This window comes from Acomys minous (assembly GCF_964271855.1).
Source record: "Acomys minous genome assembly, chromosome: 9".
NCBI lineage: Eukaryota > Metazoa > Chordata > Mammalia > Rodentia > Muridae > Acomys > Acomys minous.
In genome coordinates, this window is record NC_140490.1 from 115,440,606 (window position 1) to 115,465,087 (window position 24,482).

The following is a 24,482-nucleotide window of genomic DNA, read 5'->3' on the forward strand; positions in this document are numbered from 1 at the left end:
ACTCACAGCAATCCTCCTGCCTCTGCCTCGTGAGTGCTGGGATTAAAGGTATGTACCACCACGCCCAGTTGTGAAGTCTTATATTACAGATGTATGCTCTCTCTCTTTTGAGCAAGACAATAGATATTAGGTATTCTCAGCACAATATATTTTGAAAGTACTTATAAATGTATTTGGTTTTGGCTAAACTATATTTTGTAACATGTACAATTCATCTTCAGTTTGTGAACATAGTTGTTGCTTTCAAATTATTTGCATGTAAGATAAAAATTCTTAAATATACATTACTATGTTATTGCTTTGAAATTTTTCTGTTTTGATGGTGTCAGCCTGCTAGTTTAGAGAACAATAAGAATTGTGTTATTTATCTTTTAGGATTCTCTTGATTAAAGATGAATCAGTTTTAAGGAATCTAGTACTGCAAGAAGCCAAGAAGAAAGAGTCTGTTCGAAATGCTGAAGCAAAAATTACAAAACTTACAGAACAACTTCAGGCAGCCGAGAAAATCCTCAGTGTTAACAGAATATTTTTGAAGAAGCTCCAAGAACAAGTAATGCTCTCTATTTAAATAATTAGCCGGGTGTAGTCATGCCTTTAATCCCAGCATTTGGGAGGCAGAGACTGTGAGTTCAAGGCCAGCCTGGTCTACAAAGCGAGTTCAGGTTAGCCAGGCTACACAGAGAAACCCTGCCTCGAAAAACAAAAAGAAAAACAACAACAACAAAATTTTATGTTTACTGCATTTTAAAAATAGAATTGTTTTGTGTGTGTGTGTGTGTGTGTGTGTGTGTGTGTGTGTGTGTGTGTGTGTGTTAGTTAACTGAAGTCAGCCGGACACTCCAGTATCCCCTGGAGCTGGAGTTACAGGAGGTGGTGAGCTCCAGTCCTCTGGAAAAGCAGTTAACTGCTGAGCCAACTCTCCAGCTCCAATACTGTGCGTTTTTGTAGGCTGCTTTTGTTGTTTTGTTTTTTTCTTCTAAAGCAAAGATAGAAAGATTGAACATAACCCACCAACATTTATGTAAGCTGTGGTGTCTTATTGGAGGGTGTTTTCTAAGATTTCATTGTGTTTTCCAACTTCAGATTCACAGAGTCCAACAGCGCGTCACCATTAAGAAAGCGTTGACTCTGAAGTACGGGGAAGAGCTTGCCCGGGCGAAGGCAGTGGCCAGTAAAGAGCTAGGGAAGCGCAAGCTGGACCAAGATCGCCTTGCAGTAAGTTGCTTGTAGGAATATTTTTGGAAATCGGGGTTTTTTGCTTTGTTTGTTTTTGTTTTGTTTTATTTAATGTTACTTCTAAACTAAGGGATGTATAAAGTTTTTCCATCTTTGCTTCAACTTCAAAGACAACAGATTATACTATTATTCTATATACAATCTAGAGTTTGTTTTTAAATGAGACTCATGTTTTTGGATGCTTTTAAAATTTAATTTAGATTGGTTTTAATTTTTGTTGGTCACAGATTAACTAGCAAAAGTGTGTTGTTGACTTGTTAAACTTTTTGGCTCCCCTTGTCAATTTTGTTTTATGATGTTGGTATTGTAGTCTAGTGATACCACAGTTATCTTGTGAGGAGTTGTTTATGATTGCATAAAGTGCTATGTTTACCTTTCTCCCACAGCCAAACAAAATGATGAGACTAGATAATTCTCCAGCATCAAGTCCAAGGAAGCATTCTGCAGAACTAATTGCTATGGAAAAGAGACGATTACAGAAGCTAGAATATGAATATGCCTTGAAAATTCAAAAGTTAAAAGAAGCCCGAGCCCTCAAAGCAAAGGAACAACACAATCTTGTTCCTGTCGTGGAAGAGGAGCCTGAGTTTTCTTTACCTCAACCCTCACTTCATGATCTGACACAGGATAAATTAACCTTGGACACAGAAGAAAATGATATTGATGACGAAGTTCTGTCAGGTTCGAACAGAGAGCGAAGAAGATCTTTGCTAGAGTCTCATGCGTTCACTAAGCCCAACCTCAAGCACAGCGACACACCCAACAAGGAGTGCATAACCAAGCCGAGCAAGGGCACTGTCGAGAAGACAGAGCTTTTTCTAGGCTTAAAAATAGGGGAATTACAAAAGCTGTACTCAGAAGCCGACAGCCTAAAGCAGCTGATTTTAAAACCTAGCCCGGGCGTCACCGACAAGGTTTTGCACGGTCAAGTGAGTGACGTTCATGGTCTCTGTAGCCTAGAGCTGACCGAATGCACACTTGACTTGTGGGATGACTGTGGTTTTGGTTGTTTTCTTGCAGGAGATTTCTGTGGATGTGGATTTTGTTACAGCACAGAGTAAGACAACAGAAGTGAAACCGTGTCCGTTTAGACCTTACCAGAGCCCTCTTCTAGTCTTTAAATCCTACAGGTATAAAGGAGACAGTTAATAGTTTTGAGTTTCAGGGTTATTCTGGTTCTTAATGCTTTACCTTGAATATGTCTTAATAATAGAAGCATTTGAGTTGTGGGCACAGAAAACAAACCTTTTTATGGGAGACAAAAAATATGTATTGCTGTTATTCTCAAATCATATTAGAAAAAGACGTTTTGCCTTTTCTTTGGGTTTACATTTTAGGTTTCTCTTTAGTGTTTTAGAATGGAGCCTTTTTTTTTTTTTTAAAGATTTATTTATTATGTATACAGTGGTCTGCCTACATGTAGGCCTGCATGCCAGAAGAAGACACCAGATCTCACTATAGATGGGAATTGAACTCAGGACCTTTGGAAAAGCAGCCAGAGCTCTTAACTTCTGAGCCATCCCTCCAGCCCTAGAATAGAGTCTTATGAAAATTTTTATTCATTCATTCATTCATTTATTTATTTATTAGTATTTTTAAAGATAGAATTTTACTACATAGCTCTGGCTGCACTAGAACTGGCACTTTAGTCTCAAGCTTAAAGTAGTCCTCTGGCCTCTGCCTTCCAAGTGCCAGTATTACAGAAGTATGCTGCCATTCCTGCACAGTGAAGAGTTTAATTTGAGCACTCTTCAGTTTTCATTGGTCAGCCTTTGTTGATGGCTGATTTAGACATTCTTAGGTGGCCAGTTGTCCCATAACATTTTTAGAGTGCTAGACACTGTGGACTGCTAATGGGTATGGTTTTAAGATAAAATTATAAAACACTCATTAGGTAATATAGGCTCATATCCTGGCATTTCTGTTGGCTGTGTCGTGTATACAAGAAATACCAGTAAATAACATTTTGTTGTGTGATGGGGGGGGAGAAACTCTTTAGAATATAGCATCCTTTATATATTTTTTCCCTGTATTATAAATAGTTTAAAATTTTTTGGTTGTTGTGTACTTGTACTTGCAATTGAATGCTTCTTAGGTTTTGTTTTGTTTTGATGTGATGGAACCTTCCTGTGTTGGCTCAGCTTTCTTTGAACTCAGCCTCCCAAATGCTGAGAAACAGTTATGTGCTGCTTGACTCAGTTTTCTACTTGATATCTCTCATGTTCCCTTTATAAGCTTATTCCTATTACTTATATATTGACTATTTGTAGTTACTTTTAGTGTTAGTTTGAATAGTAAGTGGGCATAGAAATTTTAACTGAGAAAGAAAAATTTAAGAAATTGTCTAGTTCTCAAAGACATGTGTGTGGACTAAAGTGTGCCCATCCATTCTCTTCCAGGTTTAGTCCGTACTACCGAACCAAGGAAAAGCTTCCTCTAAGCTCAGTGTCGTATAGCAACATGATTGAGCCAGATCAGTGTTTCTGCCGTTTTGACCTAACAGGAACATGCAATGATGATGATTGTCAATGGTGAGTAGTTTTTATTTGGAAGAATTTTCTAGGGAAAGTCATGGTTCCTTGATTTTGATAAGTACACAGTTATCTTTTGTGCTATTGTTTTATTTTAGGCAGCATGTACAAGACTATACACTTAGCCGAAAACAGTTGTTCCAAGACATTCTGTCGTATAATCTATCTTTGATTGGCTGTTCAGAGACAAGCACTGATGAGGAAATTGCTTCTGCAACAGGTTTGTGAAGAGTTTTGTTGAATGTAGGGAATGTAAAGAAATCATACAGTTTATGGCATTCTAAACAGGTAATAATTTAATACATTCATCTGTGACACTTACCTCAACCTGCCCCATTGAACACAGTAGTCACTAACCTTGTAGTGGCCTCTAGGTGTAAATTTAAGTAAAAGCACAGTTGATCAGTTTTACTAGCCACACTTGAAGTTAGTGGCCAGTGCTGGCAAGTCAGCCAGCAGAGATTTAAGGCATTACCGTTGTTACAGAAAGTGGTTTAGTCATCCAAACAGTTCCGCTTAGTAGGAAAAATAGTACCATTTGTATGACATTGTACTGATGATTCCAGCATTGCCTCTTGTTTTCTTTTTTGTTTTCAAAAGTATAGGATTAAAAATATAGCCTCTAAATCCTGTAGTGAAGTAGAAAGTACTTTATTATAAAATTTGATATAGAAATCATAGACTATTAGCAAACACTTGGGGCTAGTATTGTTGAGTTTCTTCCCAGATTTTGGCACCAAACAATAAGTCTCTTGGATTAAAGGAATTACTATTTACTAACTTTTTAACAAAATCACTACCTCATTAGTCCTCAATTGGACCTTTTTTTTTCTTTTTTTAATCCTCTCTTTTAGTTGATTTTAGATCATGAACTGCGATCCTCGGCTCATATTGTGGAGTGGTGGGAAGAATTTGTTGTAGTAATTAAGCTAACCATAGGCCTTTCTCTTTAATAGGTCATAGACATTACTGACTAGTGCCATACGTAGCTTAAGTCTTAAGTTATTCTTTGCTTTGCAGTCTTTAATTAGTGTAGTAATTTCCATTTTTTATAATGAATATAGTATCACTATTTTATTTTTAGAAAAGTATGTTGAAAAACTTTTTGGAGTAAACAAAGACCGAATGTCAACGGACCAGATGGCTGTTCTCCTTGTTAGCAATGTTAATGAAAGCAAAGGTCATAGTAAGTATGTGTGTGTGTGTGCATGTGCACGTGCGAGTCTCTTTCTGTATGATTGCAGACTGTCTGGCATTATGTTCTTAAAGTAAATGTTGTCTTTTACTATCTAATCAAATAAACAAAACTCTTCTAAAACAATGAAAACCAGATAACTAGTTACATAAGTTAATGATCTTCTCCTGTCTGTCTTAGCACCTCCATTTACAACTTACAAAGATAAAAGAAAATGGAAGCCAAAGTTTTGTAGAAAACCTGCATCAGAGAGTAGCTGCAGTAGTGATGACGAGCAGTCTACAGGACCCATTCAGTATGGTAAGTTATGAAGTGGTATTCTCTGGCTCAAAACACTGACAGGGTTGGCCTAGTTTATAAGATTTTTTTTCTTAAACTTGCTATCATTAGTGTTTTTCATTGTCTTAAATGAGATGCTCTTCATGTTTGCAATAATAGGTACTCGTTGTGCAGAATGGACCCTGACATTGCAGTATGTTTTAATTCATGCTCTTTGCCTAATAAAAGGGAGGAACACTTTCCCCCCCTAATTTACGGGTGAAATTGTTGCTATGACACTCAGGGTCACACGGATCTAATTTCAATCAATTTTTATGGTTAAAAATTTCAAATTGCAGGGGCTGGAGAGATGGCTCAGAGGTTAAGAAGACTGGCTCTTCTTCCAAAGGTCCTGAGTTCAATTCCCAGCAACCACATGGTGGCTCACAACCATCTATAATGAGATCTGGTGCCCTCTTCTGTACATGTGCAGCCAAAATACTGTATAAATAATAAATAAATATTCTTTAAAAAAATTCCCCTTTAAAAAAAATTTCAAATTGCTCTGAAGGCTGAGCCCTCCATATGCACAAAATGTTTTTGCTCAGTAGAGCTATTGCCCAATGTTTCAGACAGATTCGCTTTAGCTTGGTGCCTTGGCCCTGCCTAGCATCCGAAGCTGTGATGATCTCCACTCACTAATTTAAGGCATACCTAAATTTGCAGCACATGTTCCCCTTAGCAGTGTAGGACATAAGCTAGGGGACTTGAGTGTCCCCGACAGTGCTGGCCCCAGAGTAAGTGCCTCTCTGGATATTTATTTCTTTATTGTGTACACAGTGCTCTGCCTGCATGTGAGCCTGCAGGTTAGAAAAGGCCACCAGATCTCATTGTAGATGGTTGTGAGCCACCGTGTGGGTGCTAGAGATTAAACTCAGGACCTTTGGAAGGCAGTCAGTGCTTTTAACTTCTGAGCCATCTCTCCAGCCCTTGGGAGGAACACTCTTTAATAAATGTGATGCCTCATGTATTTGCAAACATACTTTAGCTTCATTTGAAAACCACAGCCTTGTCTGTGTCATTGAAAGCACATTTTTCCCCCCTTGGAATCTGTATTTTCTGACATGCAGTAAATTGTGTGTATGTGTGTTTGAAACCAGTGAAGAAACTAATTATAAGTGATTGTCTCGTTGTTGAGTATATCCTGCCTTCATATTTCTAGCTCGCATAATTTGTGGATTAATAATGAAGTCTGGTTATAATCATGTATTTGTTTGTGTGTATGTAACAGCCTTGCAGTTGAGATATGGAAGAAATATTTCATAAATTTTAACTTAATAAATGGTTTTCCTCCCCTTTTCCTCCCCCTACAGGGCAAAGTCTCATGTAGTCAAGGGTGGCCTAAACTCTTTGTCCTCCGGCCTGTACCTCTGGAGTGCTGGGTTATAAGTGTGTGCTATTGTAGCTGCATTTCAAAGTTTAGTTTAGTTTTTAAGTTATGTTTTACAATTGAATTATCAATAGTAGCACTTAAACGTAACATAATTAACATGCTTTATAGTTTACCAGCAGACCATACTTGCAATTTATCAGCTTACTCCTATTTATTCTTATTTACCTGATGCGTGAAATGACACCATTGTTTCTCCAGAAGTGTCCAGGCTGGCACAGTTAGTTATCTGACAGTTCCACTCTAGAGCTGAGACCACCTGACTTCCTGTCAGTAGCATGGCTAGCGATGAGAACCGTTCTTTCCTTGGGTTGTTGAAGATATAAAGCTAATGATACTTTCTCTTCCAGCTTTCCGACCAGAGAACCAAATAAATGTTCCAGCTTTGGATACTGTTGTCACTCCAGATGATGTTAGATATTTTACCAGTGAAACTGATGACATTGCTAATTTAGAAGCAAGTGTACTCGAAAATCCGTCACATGTACAACTTTGGCTCAAACTCGCATACAAGTGCTTGAATCAAGATGAGGGGTAGGCCAGCTTCAAATTGTTTTGAAATATTTTATCTTTATTCTTTATTTCATTGATGGTCATGAGGGATCCTTATTGTTATCAGTGGAGTCTTTTGCTTTAGAGCCAGGGTCTCACTCTCCCACGGCTGGCCTAAAGCTCTCGTCACGGCCAGGCCTTCCTGCTTCTCATGCCCAAGTCCTGACGTGGCCACCGTACCTGCCTAAGTCTTAGATTAGTTTGCAGTGGGGATTTAAGTTTATTTAACCACCTTCAAATTCTGGTGGAATTGGTCTTTTTTCTATGTGTAGTTATATTCAATTTAAGATAAGTAATATATTTTATAGTTAGTAGTTTCTGTTACAAATTTCATACACTTAACTTCTCTTTAACAGAGCAAACCAGGAATACTCTTTATACTGTAATTTTAAAGCATAATATATGTATTTAAAAGTAGTCTACTGGGAAAGACCTATCTTAAAATTTAATATAAAACCTGTTAAATAAGGCAGCGGCTGCAGAGTGCTGATAAACCACACATACCTGAGCGTGGTCTTATTTAACTTTCCTGTGTGTCATTTCCATGAGAATGGCATAAATTACAGTGCTTTCTTGTCTGACTCATTGAGTAAAGGACAAAAGAACTGTACAGTACTCTATGAATAGGATCATGAGAGAATTATCTTCTTTAAGAGATAGCAAGCCCTTGAGCTGAAAAGAACTATTATATTGAAAGCTTTGATATTTTGTGCTGGCGGTAGCTGGCCTTGAGAGAGAGTTGTTTAACTTTCCCTGTTTTCAAACACTATAAATCATAAAAGGTATTATTGAATATGGATGTAGAGCACATTTGAAGTTGATAATCTTAGTGCTTTTATTATATTATGCTTTTTATCTGTGGTAAATGCTTACAGAGTATCCACTTAAAAAGGAATTTTTTAGTCTTTGGGAGATCAGGACTTTTGGGCTTTGATAGACATGGCTTGAAATCCCAATTTATTACTTTTTATCTTGGTGATCCTGGCTTCTTGTAGGTTCAGCAGAGTAGTCTTACTTTTTGGTTTATTTGATTAGCCTTGCTTAGATGTTAAATGTTTAATATTTTATTTAGTTAGTTTTACACTGCGGTGATTGAGCCTGTTGCCGGTTGCCTGCTCGGCACCTGCTGTGCACAAGCTGCAGCTTGAGCTGCTCACGTCCTAATGAGGCCCTTTGCTCTTTCTTTTAAATGTACAGACAGTGTTCAGAGTCCCTGGATTCTGCTCTAAATGTACTGGCTCGAGCACTGGAAAATAATAAAGACAATCCAGAAATTTGGTGCCATTACCTCAGATTGTTCTCAAAAAGAGGGACCAAAGAGGAGGTACAGGAAATGTGTGAAACAGCTGTGGAGTATGCTCCTGACTATCAGAGCTTTTGGGCTGTAAGTAGAAAAGATACCAGTCCTGTGCTTGAGATGTGTGCTGTGCTTGTAATTTCCCGAAACATCTTAATTATTGGTATGTGGCTTAATAGATTATATGATTTATCAGTATGCAGATTTACTTAGGTTCCTGTCACTTCTCTATAGGGGTAGATTTTTTTTTTTACTTATTTTTTAAATTAATTTATTCAGACAACAACTCAATTGTTATCCCATGACTTGTATACCTTCCTCTCTCTTGCTTTCACTCCCCTAGGTCTAAGACTGAGGGGGACCTCCTCCCCCACTATGTAGTCATAGGCTATCTATCAGGTCTCATCTTGGTAGCCTGCTTATTCTTTCTTTGAGTGCCACCAGGTCTCCCCACCAAGGGAGATGGTCAAATATGTGGCACCAAAGTTCATGTCTAAGTCAGTCCCTGCTCTACACATAACTGTGGAGGATGTTCTGTCCATTGGCTAGATCAGAGTAGGGGCTCAACGTTTACTATTGTATTGTCCTTGGTTAGTGCAATAGTTTAGGCAGAGCCCCCTGGGCCCCGATCCACCCATCATGAAGTTCTTGTAGACTTCTAGGACCCTCTCGGTCCTTCTATTTCCCCATCTCCTATATTTCTCTTACTTAGAGTCCCAGTGGGATGTCCTCCCCTATATCCCAATCTCCTGGTAAGTGAAGGCTTTCATGGGACATGCATCTTGAGCTAGTGCCCAATTATAAGTGAGTATATGTATAGGGGTAGATTTTTGACTAAACAAGAAATATTTTTAAAAAGACATGATTGGGTTAAGTTTATTGGTTAAAGAAAAAGTAGATTAGACAAACTTTTAATGTACTTTTTATTTTAACAAAGTTAAGGGAATTTCACAAAATATGAAAATTATTCTTTTAAATTTGTTCTGTAAAATTATGATTGCTGGACATTTTTAAAAATTTGTCTTCACTATTTATGAAAATAAATCTTACCTGTAATTTGTGCTAGTCCTGGACTTTCTTTGAGAGAATGGTTCTTCTTATACAAACTTAGAGTGGTAGTTGACCTATTTGTAAATAGATTCATGTGTGTTAATGTCTGAACTTCTGTCCACTGAACTCAGAAACCATTAAATTCAGGTAAGTTTTCAGATGAATGTGTCATCAGATTTCTTTTTTGTTTCTGAATCAGTTGGGACTTAAAACTAGATCCTAAGTGGTAAGTATCCCGTCACCTCTGAGTTACACCCCCAGTCCCATAAACAGATTGAACAAAGTTACTTTGTTTTTTCCTATGAATTGTATTTCCCATGTTGGTCAAGCTGGGTTAAAGTAATCCTCCTTTCTCATTCAGCTTTATGGTACTTCTGTGCCAACATGCCTCAGACTTGTCATTTATTTTCTGAAACTCAAAACCACATTAGTTTGGATAAAAACATAACACCTCTCAATCACCGAACTGGTTGCTGTAACTTGTCCTTTTTGAGCTGAGAGTAGCAGAGGCTTGGACTAGAGTTGGTGCTCTTGGTGATCACAAGCTTTTCCAGAGAACAGAATATTCAAAAGATAGAGTATTTTTCCTTAAATTTGTTTGGCCTTTAATACAGATGTTCTTTTTTTTTTCTTAATTAAAGATTTATTTATTTATTTATTATGTATACAATGTTCTGCCTGCATGTACATCTGCATGCTAGAAGAGGGCACCAGATCTCATTATAGATGGTTATGAGCCACCATGTGGTTGCTGGGAATTGAACTCAGGACCTCTGGAAGAACAGACAGTACTCTTAACCTCTGAGCCATCTCTCCAGCCCACAGATGCTCTTCTATTTTATTTTTTATTTCATAATGCGTGTTTTGCCTGAGTGTATGTCTCTGCACCACTTGCGTCTGGTGCCCTTGGGTGCCCAAGGGCCTAGGAGCCCCTGGGACTAGATTACAAACCATTCTAAGCTACGTGTAGGTGGTGGGAACTAAACCCAGGACCTCTGGAGTGGCTCCTAACTGCTGTGCTCTCCCCCTACCTCACAGATGCTATTCTTAAATTTTTAAATATTCACATTCTTAAGCCACACAAATTGTGTATGATCATAAACATAAGCTCTGTATATCCATCACAGTCTTGATCACTATGTATTGATTTAGAGAAAAGAAGTGCATTTGCTCTCAATGATGCTTGGGAGGGTATGTCTGTATTGTCTTAGTGCATGCGATTTTATGTTCTAATCTGTGACAGAAGGGCAGATCTGGGTGTTACACTGGAAAGCAGGTTTATACATCTTAATACTTACTCTTTTCATAGATTGTGCATCTGTTGAGACACAGTGTCATAATTGAAAGACACTTTGTAGTTTTTCCTATAAATCAAGGCTAATTATGTGAAAACCTTTCAATCAGTTCCTACACCTAGAAAGCACCTTTGAAGAAAAGGATTACGTGTGTGAGAGGATGGTGGAGTTTCTGATGGGAGCAGCCAAGCGAGAAGTATCAGATATTCTGTCCTTTCAGCTTTTGGAAGCTCTTTTGTTTAGAGTTCAGCTCCACATATTCACTGGGAGATGCCAGAGTGCACTTGCAATTTTACAGGTAAGCACTTACAGTATTAATCTCATCTTGGAGACATGAGTAGCACTGTTGAATTGTGAGGCATGGGCTTTGGAATTCTTGTCACAAGTAAGTTGTGGTGACATTCTACTTTTTGGTTGGCATACTGCCTTTCGTAGCGTTCCTACAGGCTTTGCATGGAAAGATTGTGTCAGGCACTCCCCAGCTAACCCTTAAGGTGTGATCTAAAAGAATCACCATAATGAACATCATCTGTATCAGTGTGGGCTTGGGGGTGGGTGCTTTACTGTTTTGTTTTTCCTTTTTCCTTTTGTCTTTAACATCAGATTCTAAGAGTAAGGAAATTGACTACTTTTCATATTATTTCATTATTATGTCATTAACTTTAAGGTAGTAAAGTCTGTGCTCATCTCAAGATTTGTCATTTCGGGCTGGGTGTGGTGGTGCACGCCTTTAATCCTAGCACTCGGGAGGCAGAGGCAGGTAGATCTCTGTGGTTCCAGGACAGCCTGGTCTACAAAGGGAGTCCAGGACAGCCAAGGCTACACAGAAAAACGCTGTCTCGCAAAACCAAAAAAAAAAAAAGATTTGTCATTTAAAAATTTGGTGACTATAAAAAATTTCACTTATAAGCTGGATAGTGGTAGTGGTGCCTTTAATCGAAGCACTCGGGAGGCAGAGAGAGGCATATCTCTGTGAGGTCAACACCAGCCTGGTCTGCAGAAGGAGTTCTTAGTTCTGCCATAGCCAGGCTACATTGAGAAACCTTGTCTTGAAAAAGAATTTTTTTTTAACTTATGCGTTAAAGAATCACTTAAAGTATGGCAGTTTGTTCTTTAGATTTGGATCTTATTGTGGATAGGAATGGGTTTTTAAAAACACCTTCAAATATTTTCATTTTCCCCAGAATGCATTAAAATTGGCTAATGACGCAATAGTAGCTGAATACCTTAAGACAGATGACCGCTGTCTGGCGTGGCTGGCCTACATACATCTCATTGAATTCAGTAGTCTCCCTTCAGGATTGTATGACCCGTCTAATGCTAACCCTGCAAGAATTGTTAACACGGAACCATTTGTTATGCCGTGGAAAGAGGCTCAAGATGTCAGGACCAATCCTGACTTACTACTAGCAGTGTTTGAAGGTAAGTGATGTTTATAAATGATAACATCAACTATTACAACTTACAAACTAGTGTTTGTTTTATTATCTAAATATTTTTAATTTTACTGAATTACTTAACATTGTCATTACATCTATGAAACTGTTACATTGTGGCTTATTTTTTAATTATTGCAAAGGATAGCAGATAAATATTTTGTTGCTAAATGCATGGACATCTACCTACACATACTTATTTACTGAGAATATAGTCAAGTTAGAGGAGTTGATTGAAACATAGAAGTAGGTTTACTTATTCATTTTATTTTATTTTTGTTCTGGCGATCCTTTAAGGTGGAAGCTTGAAGGATATGTTTTGATCTTTTCTCCACCGGTGAATTTTGTGCCTATTAGAATCTGGCATTGAACATGTAATTATTTAAAACCTGTTGCTCCCTAAAAGAAGTATATGACCCTGTCAGAAGATCTATGCATTTGACATAATTATTAATATTAGTATATATTGTAAATTGTATGCTACACAAAAAAGAATCTGATATTTATAAATTTATTTGTTATAAGTCTGAAACTCAAGAAGGGCAGTTTATTGTAAGTTGGCATGTTCCAGGAAGGTAGGTATCTGAGAGTCGGTGCTGAGCTCCGAAGCAGCACTGTTGTGTGTCCAAGGGTCCTTCTCAAAGATGTAGACCTGTGCTTGTTTCTCTGTAGTTCCTAAAGGACTTGGATGGACTCTTATAATTTACTAAGTGCTTAGTAAGTCCTTATTGAGTAACCCAGTGAAGAGAGGGAAGGAAAGGCCATTCCTGTTAGAGGAGCTGGGGAAATGAAGGCAAGCCACAGAGTTTGTATAGTGGATCCAATGAAGGAGAGTCCTTCTAAGACTTCTGCTAGACACGGAGAGATTAAGCCTGATTAGTGAATCAGGGTAGATTTCAAGACCCTTTAAAGAGCTACAGAGTTGTTGATGGAAGAGATTCTTTAAAGGAGAAAATGGTTGAAATTTTACTATATCTATAGGAAAACAAACCAGAATGAGGTTTCTGTGACTGAGGTGTAAGAAAAGTAACACATGCCGGTCGATATTAATCCCAGCACTTAGGAGGCAGAGACAGGTGGGTCTGTGGGTTCAAGGGCAGCCTGGTCTACAGAACAAGTTCCAGGACAGCCAGGGCTACACAGAGAAACTCTGTCTTTAAAAACCAAAACCAAGCCAAACCAACAACAACAGTGAGAGAGAGAGAGAGAGAGAGACAGACAGACACAGAGAGACACACACACACACACACACACACACACACACACACACAGAGAGAGAGAGAGACAGACATAGAAGAGACATAGACAGAAAAAGAAAAAGGAAAAGAAAAGTAACTCCGGTCAGCGAGGTGGCTCTGGATAAAGGCACTTACGGCCAAGAATGATGATGTGCTCCGTCCCCAGGACCCACATGATGGAGGGGAGTTTGAATTCCTACAAGCAGTCCAGAACGTTGTGGCACGTGCAGAGTTATGCTGCCCTTCCAAAGAAGGCGTAAGACCAGCTGAAGGACTGATCTTAGATTTTCAGGGGTGGAATACATTTTTTTCAAGAGGGAAATATCTAGTTTAGGAAGAGCATTTAAGTGGCTGTGAAATACCAAAGAAAGATTCCTTTTAAGTGATCAGAGGAAGATTTAAAGATAACTTTATGGTTCTATTTTTGAAATGAGTTTTGAGGAATTTAAGGTAATTGCAGACACTAAGTAAAAATTTGGCTTATTGAATGGGAAAGTAAGGTAATGTCTCGCGATCCTTGAAACACCTCATTTGGGTAAAGGTTAAAGGATGAAAAGGACGATGGGCTAGTAAGGGCTCGGATTTCTTTCTTAGTTGGTACCTTAGAGTTGCTATAACATAGTGAAATGACTGACTGTCTGTTTTGTGGTAGATGCAGTGAAAGCTTGTACGGATGAGAACCTTGCCAGTGGGGAAAGTGTAGAAGCGTGCCTTCCACTTTACACCAACATGATCGCCCTGCACCAGCTCCTACAGAGGTACAGCTCACTTAACAGAGAGTGCTGCTGCAGTCTGTCGTCACAGAGTGCTTAGCTGTCATCTTCTTTTTAAGGTATGAGGCGGCAGTGGAGCTTTGCAAAACTTTATTGGAGTCATGTCCCACAAATTGCCAGTTACTGGAAAGCCTTGCAGCTCTGTATTTGAAAACAGATCAGGATGACAAGGCCCAGTCAGTTTGGCTTACTGCATTTGAAAATAATCCTCAGAATGCGGAAATCTTCTATCATCTGTGCAAGTTTTTCATCTTGCAGGTAAAAATAACTCCTGTTTCTTCAGTACGATGTTTTTGTATCTTGTATTCCTTCACCAGTGACTTCTGGACACATGGCATTCTTGGTGCTTCTGCCCCGTGTATGGAGATTAATGTGGATTGCCCTGATCTTGCTGCAGTTTTACCATCACATTGCTACAGGGCTTTGTGTCTAATGACTGACAGGCTGTGCCACTCACATTTACACCTAGAGGATCCGCCTCAGAGTCAAGTGTGAGAACTGCTTAAGATCTTAGTGGCTGAATTTGAGCCTTTGATAATGCTAGATACATTGTTTAATGGTTAGTTAAATTTAATTCACAGGGGTTTTAAATTCATTTCTGTTGCTGTAACAAAAAAAAAAAAAAAGAAAGAAAGAAAAAAAAGAAAAAACCCTGACAAAAAGCAATTTAGGGGAAGAAATTGTTCCAGGTCTTTGCCCATTATTTCAGCATCAGGAGTATGAAGCAGCTCGGCATCTGTGTACACTCAGGAGCAGAGAGGAACAAATGCATGTGTGCTTGTTAGTGTTCACTTGCTGTCCACACTACATAGCTCGGGATCCCCTGCCTTGGGAATGGTGCCACCAACAGTGGACTGGGTGTTCCCATATCAAATAGCAATCAAGACAGTCCCCACAGTCCCCCCTAGACTCTTCCCAGGTGACTTAGGTTGTGTCAAGGTGACAGAAACAATCATCACAAGAAGTGAGAATGTGTCCCAAGTTTACTCTTTTTGTCCCATCTGCCCAAGAAATACAATATCATCATGATTTTTAAAAAGACTTTCAAACATTTTATTAAATATAAGTCTGATATGTGTCACTGTTTTTTAAAATAGAACCGAGGCGATGACCTTCTTCCATTTTTGCGGCAATTTATTGCATCCTTCTTTAAACCTGGGTTTGAGAAGTATAGTAACATGGATTTATTTCGGTAAGTTGTGGAAATCTTCCTTTGGAGAGGAATCAGAAAGAATATAGGTCAGAGGAAAGATAGATTTTTTTTTTCCCTTGTTGGCTACTTTTCAGACTGATTACTTAGCACTTGAACACCTGCCTGTAGAACTGTTATGAGGGCTATAGATAAAATAATAAAAAAAGAAGGCAAGATATTGAATGCACTGTCACACTTTAAGGCTTATTGTAGCTTCTCCATTTAGCTTGTTAATTGTTGTAACTGTGGTACTTAATACTGTAGGGACCAAGTATCCTGAGACAGTCTCATTGGCACTCGGAGAAAAATGTGTTTCACTTGCTGGTTAACAGTAGATAAACAAAACAAAAAAATCCTTTCTCTTAGTTCTAACTTCCCTATTCTAGCCTCTGAACTGTGAGTAAACAGCTTTAGGTTTGTTTTTTTCCTCAGCCATAAGTTTACTAGGTCTGTATTTACTGTCCACGCTTTGCTAAGAGCTATGTTCCAACATTAACAGATACACCATCAGCTCATGAAAGAATGAATTCATGAAGACTTCAGCCTTTCTTTCTTCTTCCTTGTCATTTCTCTGTAGGGGATCAACGGTGTTTTTTTTTTTTTTTCCTTGAACCAGAAAATTCCTTAGGTTTGTAGGTTAAGTTTTGTTCCTGTACAGCTGTGATGTTGTAGTGAAAACAAGGGGAAGGGGGCCTGTAAATGAACGGGTATCACTGTGTTTTAGGAAACCTTTATTTATAAAAATAACTACTTTGCTGGTTGTGAGAAAAACATCATCAAAAACACCCACGCCTAATATAGCTTTACTTTTTTTTTTCTTTTAAGATTTTAAAAGTTAAAAATTCCATGTTACGCATTTGGCAGTATTCAAGAAGTCCAGAAGGGGCGTTACAGGCAGTTATGAGAAGCTAGATGTGGTGCTGGCAGTGAACCTCCCGTGGTCTCTGAGAACAGCCAGCACTCGTAACCACTCAGCTCTTTCTCTAGCCCCCTAAAACAGTTCTCACAGAAAATACTGATAAGCGAAAATAAAACCTTAGTTTCATGTTAGCAAGTACTAAGTGCAGACACATTTACTTGCATGCTGCCTTCCGCAGTCTACTTACACAGTAAAGGTGTGGAATGTCAAAGCACACGGTCTTTTAAGTACGGTTGTGTTTTCCCTGCATGGGTGTCTATGTGCCCAGTGCCTGAGGGGGCCAGGAAGAGTGCTCTGGGTGCACTGGAGCTGGAACTACAGATGCTTATGAGCACCTGAAGGGGCTGATGCATAATCTAGAGCAGTGGATATTGGCAGTTGAACCCAGGTCTTTTGGGAGAACAGCCAGGGCTGTCAAAACTCCAGCTCTCTGCCCAGCTATCTTCCAATGACTCAGATTTAAAAAAAGTCTGTTTATCTCAGCTTTCTTTTCTTTTGTCTGTTTATTTGTTTTTTGGTAAATTTGAACCTTTATATCTTCTTTACATCTTGTCAAATAATTGTCCTAATAATTTTAACACCTTTAAAAATTCTTGATATATACATTAATATTTTAAATATGGTTACAAGCAAAACAGTATTAAATGTGAATTAACAGATGAGAACTGAAAGGCATTTACAGGTTGTTCCCTTCTTCACACCCAGTGTTTTTCCTTTTTAAAATTAAATTGGTTTGTTTTCAAACTTTGGCAAAAGACTAACTCAAGGCCAAACAGAACTCTTTATAGACTTGTGTTTTGATTTTCCCTTGGGCATGGAAGTAATTGGTTTATTGTAAAAGGGGATGATGCCAGATTTTGCTTGGTACCTAATCAAAGGTTGTTAGATCCTTATGCTTTCTTAATTGAGCAGAATAAAAACAGAACCAAAAAAAAAAAAAATTGGAACTAGATTGCTTCTAAATCACCGTATTGTTTTTTATTGAGACATAATGCTTTATTGTGAAATAATCACATACCACCAAGAATTAGAAAAGATACCAGTATTTAGTTTCTTTAGAGAATGCTGTCTACACAAGGATTAATTTCAGAAGCGTTTAGCCAGGTGTGGTGGCACACATCTGTGATCCAAGCACTTGAGAGACTGAGATAGGGATGGAAGTTTAAGACCAGCCTGGGCTATGTTGTGAAAAAACAAAGTCTTCTGAATCAAATGAGATAATTTTTAGCACATTGTTATATTTATGTATACACACCTTATGTTTATATATAATTTTAAACTTTTAATAAGTTTATTAGTAGAAATCAATGCTTGTAATATACTCATGATAAAATTGTATGGGTAGAAATTCTAAAGCAAAATATGTAGCCCTGTAATACTTCCTGGAATTGGATTTGATTGACTCTTTAATTTAGTATAAAGATGACAGTAGTAAACACTATTTCATTTATTTCAAATAAATTTAGAAAGTTAACAGTATTTTCGTTCATTTTGAGGAACTTTCCCTAGGGATTATATATATATTAGAATTGAGTAATTTCAGTTTTCAATGGGGGATTCTAAAATACTTAGAAATCTAGTGGAAAGCTCAGGGTAATTCAGCCAGCTGTGATAGTGCGGGGTGCTAACCTGACTCCAGATGTCCTGTTAATGTTTGATGCTTCTGCACAAACTGGCTAGCCCTTTAAAACGTTCCCTTTATGGTCCTTTTAAAATCCAATGTGAATGAGTGTACTATACTGTCATTTCAAGATGAAATGAGTGTGAGACTCTGCTATTACACATAAGAGATTCAGATACACTGGAAGGGAAGCTGAAGGAGCGAGAGTGAAGTAGACTGAATGGGGTTTCTAAGAACCTTCACTACTCTGTTTTTCTTTTGAAAAGGGGCGATATGATTCTGAGCTTTCTCTACTTTGTTAATGGCTCTCTTTCTGATAAATGCTTGTAGGCAATATTTTATTTACTATGTCTAAATTAAACTTTCCTTTGTGTGCATGTGCATGTGTGTTTGTTTGTTTGTGTGTATTCAAATAATGGATTTTGTAAGCACATTTCCCCCTACAAGAATATACAGATTTTGTGGAAATTTCAAATACTTGGTATTTTCATTTTTAAAAAGGTACAATTAGATGATTTGTTTAATTTGGAGAATAGAATTACAGATTTATTTGGGGGGAGTTAATTCATATTAGTTTAAAAGTAAAATTTTGAGTATGATTTTAGAAAAGTCATGCTTTTGTAGAAATATTTTAATTAAGTTGAAACTCAAGATTATCAGTATTTATATTTCAATCCGTGTGTGCCTAGGCATAATTTCATGCAATGTTGATTGGGATTTTCTTCTTTCAGGTATCTCTTAAATATCCCAGGACCACTTGACATTCCAGCCTGTTTATGTAAAGGGAACTTTGATGACGACACATTTAACAGTCACGTCCCTTACTTGTGGCTGATTTACTGGTGAGACATTACCCACTGTGGAGAGGGATGCTGCATGCTAACTTTTCTTGCACTTAACAGCTGATATTTAGAGTCACTGAAGCAGATTCCAGGAGATGCCAAAGCTGGCTATTTACTGAAAGACAAGAGCAAGTAGACTTTAGTGCAATAATGTCTGTGTGTTCAAAGTGTGTGTTGTCATCTTTTATGTAACCAAATCAAACTGTAAGCATACATTTTTCTTTATTTCTTAAACAGCCTTTGTCATCCTCTTCAATCAAGTATTAAAGAGACAGTAGAAGCATATGAGGCAGCGTTAGGGGTAGCCATGAGGTCTGATATAGTGCAGAAGATCTGGATGGAGTAAGTTTCGTTCCTCTTAAGAACTGGATTTTTAGAATAATCAAATCACATGGTGGGGAAAGGGGTGGTCAGCTTCTTTGGTGAGCTCCTGGCGTAATTATTCTGAAGCACAATGTCTTTCTTTTGGCAGCTATCTTGTCTTTGCCAATAATAGAGCTGCTGGATCCAGAAACAAAGTCCAAGAATTCAAGTTTTTTACTGACTTAGTGAATAGGTGTTTGGTTACCGTCCCTGCCCGATACCCCATCCCTTTTAGCAGTGCTGATTACTGGTCCAACTATGAATTTCATAATCGGGTAAGAATTTAATTAGTTTTCTTTAGATGTTTGTATGTAACAAAGCACATTTAACAGTGTCAGCAAAGTTACTCTGTTAGGCCCTGTAAGGGTTGACATACCCATTGCAATTGCTCTTCTTGCTAAGTTCTGCCAAGCAAATGCAGCTACAGCTCGTTAACAGAGATGAAAACAAGGTGCTGCTTGTGTTTGTAATAGCAAAATGTACGTAAGCTGCACTTACAAAGGGTAGTTGAGCTAGTGGAGCAAAGTGCTTTTCTTTCTGTCTCATTTCACTCACAATGTGGTGTAAACCAAGAACTCCTACTTACTAAAGTTGATTGCTGATTTAGACCTGCGCCCCTGCTCCCTCCCATGGGATGGTTCTGCTGCTAGACAGGATAACCTGTTGCTGTGCTGTTCAGTCATTTTCATGTGGCAAGTTAGCTTCTCACTTGCCCAGCAATCTAGGAGTAAAGGTAGGCTGCACTGAAGATGGGCTCCTGCTTCCTTCCCGTCAGTGCTCTTCCATGGCACTGGTCCCTAGTCCAGAGTCTCTAGTGTGTATTTGCAGAGTGACCAGTGTAATCAATGGTACTTTATCATACATTATAATTTGTACATTTGTTTCTTAAAGACCTTTTTTTCCCATTAAAATACACAAGTAACAAGTTGCATTCATTTTCCTTCCCTCAACCCTCCCAGGTTATTTTCTTTTATTTGAGCTGTGTTCCAAAGACTCAGCATTCCAAAACCTTGGAACGGTTTTGTTCTCTTATGCCAACTAATTCTCGACTTGCACTGAGGTAAGAAAAATTTTGGTTTTTAGCTTAGTAGTATAGACTCTTCGTATGAAATTGTTTTTGAAAACTTGACTAAACTGTAGTTCTAACATTTCCTCATGGGTATATACCACATTAATCTCAGAATTGTTAAATAATATTTATAAATTCATAGAAAAGCCAATGTGAAAATCTGGTCATTTCAGAGAACTGTGGATTATAAACATAACCTTTATTATCAGCCTATGCATTATAAACAACAAGCCTACTTTACATGCTAGAGGAATATTAGATTTTCATGTGAATTCAAATATTTAAGCCAGCCTGTGGTGGCACATGCCTTTAATTCCAGCACTCAGGAGGCAGAGGCGGTCAGATCTCTGTGAGTTCAAGGCCAGCCTGGTCTACAACACTAGTCCAGGACCACCGCTAGTCAGGGCTACATAGAGAAACCCTGACTTTAAGGGGTTAGGAGGAAAGAGTCAAATATTTAGCATGTAATAGAATCTCATGAGTTGGTGACATAAAATCAATATATTCTTAAGAGTAATAGAACAGGTTAACCTTTGTTATTAAAACTTAAGAAAACAGATAGTCCTGAGAACCTATGTAAGGACTGCTAGGATTTCCTACATGCGATTAGAGTAAGAGATTTCCAAACACTTATTTCTGTCTTATCTGCTCTGTCAGGGTAAACATTTAGTTTACTCTCAAAAACCAAGCTTATAATCTTTTATAGAGTACTTTAACTTGCCCATGCTCAGACATCCTCTGGTGCAGTCATTTCCCCTGTATTGATTGTCTCACCATTAGAGCTGCTTTTATATTTTTAAGATGCCTGTAGTGTTTATCAGATATTCTCCTGTATATAACTGTAAAGACATCACTCCAACACTTGTATTTTAAAGTATATTCTCTATACTATGATGGATATGCAGTATATAGTATAAGTCTGAAAAATGATACAAAGGCTTAAGTTTGTGAAAAAATTAGCCATATTATTCTATAATTAAATTTCATGGCAACCATGTTACTCTTCAGAAGTTAATGGTAGAAGTTTGAATAAAGAAAATTATCTTTGGTATGCATGTGAAGTAGAAACCATGATTGTATTTTGTTTCTGTTTGTGTCTAGTTTCTATTACGATAAGCATTTTAGAACATCGGTAATTAAATTGTGGGTAAACCATACTCTTGGTTTTGGTACATCTTTCCTAGAGTTATCCCTGTCAGTTCTCCCCACCAGGAGAACTTAACATTTAGCCATTATATTTCCATTTTAGTTCCTGAAATATTCAGTATTAAATATACTAGCTCTAGGAAAGAAAAATATTTTTATAAATTGCATTAGTGTATTGAGTCATTACTTAAAAACAAACACTTGGGCAAAAGGAGTATGTAATGAGATTGCTTTTGTATTCTGTAGGAGAATGTGAGCTTGTTGTTGTTGAGCTATAGAATAGTAGTTAGCACATGCTGTTCCTGGGCCAGTTGTCATAAGGCATAAATATTCCCTGAATGTCCCCAGTAGGATTTAACTGACCGGCCATTGGACCTTGTCATGCATTCTGTCACAGCGTGCACTTGGGGCGCCCCGTGCTCTGGATGCTCTGTTCATTTTTCTGAATGTGCTTTACAGGCTGCTTCAGCATGAATGGGAAGAGAGCAATGTTCAGATTCTGAAACTCCAAGCCAAGATGTTTACATATAATATCCCAACATGCCTGGCCACCTGGAAAATGTAATGCAACAATCATGTACATGTTTTTATAGCTATGCTTTTATTTGTAAGGGTTGCTCCAGACAGGTAAATCTGAAATAGCATCTTTTCCCCCTCCTGTAGACAGACCTAGTAAGAAGTTGTTTTGGGCACTTGCCTTGATTTAATACATAGAGTGAATAAAATACTTATTAATAGCTGCTTCTAAGATCTAAAATAATCATAATAATAGTAATGATCATTTTAATGAGAGAGAACATTTAGATAGCACTATTGTTATCAAACAAATACGTATGTTTAACACTTTGGGACCATCTTTCAAATGCGGGAGTCCCCTGTTATAGTCTGGTTTCTTTCTTATTTTAAAGGAGTTAGTGCCAGACATGTTTTACTAGTTTTGAGTTGTGTTTCTTTTTTCTTTTTCTTTCTTTCCCTCTCATGAATCTTACTCATGTTCAAACACTGGTTTGCTTTATTCTTGTAAAGTTGATAAAAATTGTTGAATTTTTCTTTTCACTATAGGTTACACTCCTTGGAAGTTTAGCCTGTTACTTTCAGGAAGTTTTGTACTCAGATTTCCACAATCAGTATTCTGCCAGTGCTGGTGTCTCATTTTGTTTGAAGATATATAAATTTCTCCCTTTTCTATATTCCTTTTCTCCCTTAGAGCCATTGCTGCTGAGATTGCTCTAAAGGGACAAAGAGAGGTAAGCCATCCATGCTTGAAGTATCAGACGGGCCACTTCTTTTCCTTCTTGCTATCCTGTCCCTTTTGTTGGCCTCTCACTTTAAAAGGATTAAAGATAGAAGTTAACATTCCAAGAACTCTATTTGAAATCTCTAAAGCCAAAGAGAACCATTTTTTTTTTTACTTGAATGCTAGTAGACTGTAAAGTTCCGCCTTGAAGCAGACAGGCTTGTGAAGGTGTTGTCTGTTGTATTTTCTGATGAAAGCGTGTGTCTGTCTATCTTATAGGTCCACCGTTTATATCAGAGAGCCTTACAGAAGTTACCTCTTTGTGCATCACTATGGAAAGATGTAATGCTTTTTATCTTTTATTTTATCTTGACGTTTTCCTATAAATTTTCTGCATGTGCCATATCCATTGATGTGGTAAATGCTCAAAGCCTAGCTGTCTCTTACTTCTGTGCTTCCCTGTCTTTTACAGCAACTCTTGTTTGAAGCATCAGAAGGAGGTAAAACTGATAACCTGAGAAAACTAGTTTCCAAGTGCCAAGAGATTGGAGTCAGCCTAAATGAGCTCTTAAATTTAAACAGTAACAAAACAGAAAGCAAGAATCACTGAACACTGGGTGCAGTCAGTTCTAAGCCCTTATAATAATTGCCAAAATTATTTGAATGATTCTTCAAGATTAGGCTGATCCCTGGCTAAGGTCTGTGTAAGGCAGACAAGCATTATTGATCATATCAAGTTCCCTACAATGTCCTACCCTTAAAACCGGAAGCAATGAACATGAATGACACTCTTGGAATGGATAAATGAACTTCCTGTTTGGCCTGCTTCTGGGCCCTGCCAGATTCTCTAACATCATGTACGTAAGTATAGCTCCTCAAAGCGACTGACATTTATTTTAATTTTACTTTGTTTTTGGTTTTGTTTTTTACTTTCCCTACCTTTATGTTGTGCTCTTCCTGGTCCACTTGACACTCTCTGATGCCTGAGAGGTTCTTGTTTGGGATTAGTTTCCAGGGCCGTGTTTACAGTGAAAAGCAGGCTGTCCCTTTTAGTGCCTCCTCTTTAAGTCTCTGAGATTCTTCATTTCAGGGTTGCACACGTAAGCAGTCCATCTTAAGGAAAGTGTAACTGCCATGGCCACAAGTCTGCTAGTTGCACTTGAATGTTCTAGCAGGGTTGTTTATTGCCCTTTCTACGTTCTGGACTCCTTGCTGAGACTGTTTAACTTGAAGATTAAAGAAACTATTGCAAATGCCAGTGCATCAGAACCTAAGAGCGGTCAAATATTATGTGCAATTTTTTTGTAAAGAAAATTTAATTTATAATAAAGTTTTAACAGTTTAAAGAACAACTAATATTGGAAGTGCTTTGTATTCAAGTACTACTTTTTAATATTAAATGGTTAACATACAAAATATTTTTAAAATAAGTTAACTTTTAAAAAATGGTGCTGTCTTTATTCACTTCTCAATCTTGTGGGAAAAGATTGAAGTAGGAGACAGGGGCGCCTCCCCGATACCACATCTTCGTCTGCAGCTCTTTCCCCATTCAAAAGAACAAAAAACAATGGCTTTTTAATTGGTGAAGATAAGTGTTCTCTTTTGAGAACAGTGAGCAGATAGGTTTACACTGCCACTAAGTAGTGTCCTCAAAAACATGGTGTCACCCAGTTGTAGTCTGAGTTATCTACCTAGAAATGTGCTGGCTTCTACGGAGTATGCCATTGTAAAGAGAATCTGCTTTTTGTTTAGTTTACTGTGCTGTTTGTGCTTTGCTAGAAT

The 24,482-nt window shown here is 37.9% G+C and overlaps 1 protein-coding gene across 1 annotated transcript in view; it reads left to right on the top strand.

Moving 5' to 3' along the window:
* Positions 1-24,052, top strand: part of ZFC3H1 (zinc finger C3H1-type containing) — a 55,784-nt gene extending 31,732 nt beyond the window's left edge. The window contains exons 13-35 of the mRNA XM_084795147.1: positions 376-550; positions 1,084-1,215; positions 1,623-2,165; positions 2,257-2,366; positions 3,636-3,767; positions 3,866-3,987; positions 4,852-4,953; positions 5,143-5,262; positions 7,021-7,204; positions 8,420-8,606; positions 10,974-11,162; positions 12,049-12,286; positions 14,191-14,296; positions 14,371-14,569; positions 15,409-15,503; positions 18,775-18,885; positions 19,123-19,227; positions 19,358-19,523; positions 20,208-20,308; positions 21,923-22,024; positions 22,671-22,710; positions 22,980-23,042; positions 23,173-24,052. Of these exons, the coding sequence (XP_084651273.1) occupies positions 376-550; positions 1,084-1,215; positions 1,623-2,165; positions 2,257-2,366; positions 3,636-3,767; positions 3,866-3,987; positions 4,852-4,953; positions 5,143-5,262; positions 7,021-7,204; positions 8,420-8,606; positions 10,974-11,162; positions 12,049-12,286; positions 14,191-14,296; positions 14,371-14,569; positions 15,409-15,503; positions 18,775-18,885; positions 19,123-19,227; positions 19,358-19,523; positions 20,208-20,308; positions 21,923-22,024; positions 22,671-22,710; positions 22,980-23,042; positions 23,173-23,310 (3,460 nt within the window). The 3' untranslated portion in view covers positions 23,311-24,052. The remainder of the gene's footprint in view (positions 1-375; positions 551-1,083; positions 1,216-1,622; positions 2,166-2,256; positions 2,367-3,635; positions 3,768-3,865; positions 3,988-4,851; positions 4,954-5,142; positions 5,263-7,020; positions 7,205-8,419; positions 8,607-10,973; positions 11,163-12,048; positions 12,287-14,190; positions 14,297-14,370; positions 14,570-15,408; positions 15,504-18,774; positions 18,886-19,122; positions 19,228-19,357; positions 19,524-20,207; positions 20,309-21,922; positions 22,025-22,670; positions 22,711-22,979; positions 23,043-23,172) is intronic.
* Positions 24,053-24,482: the final 430 nt, after the last annotated feature.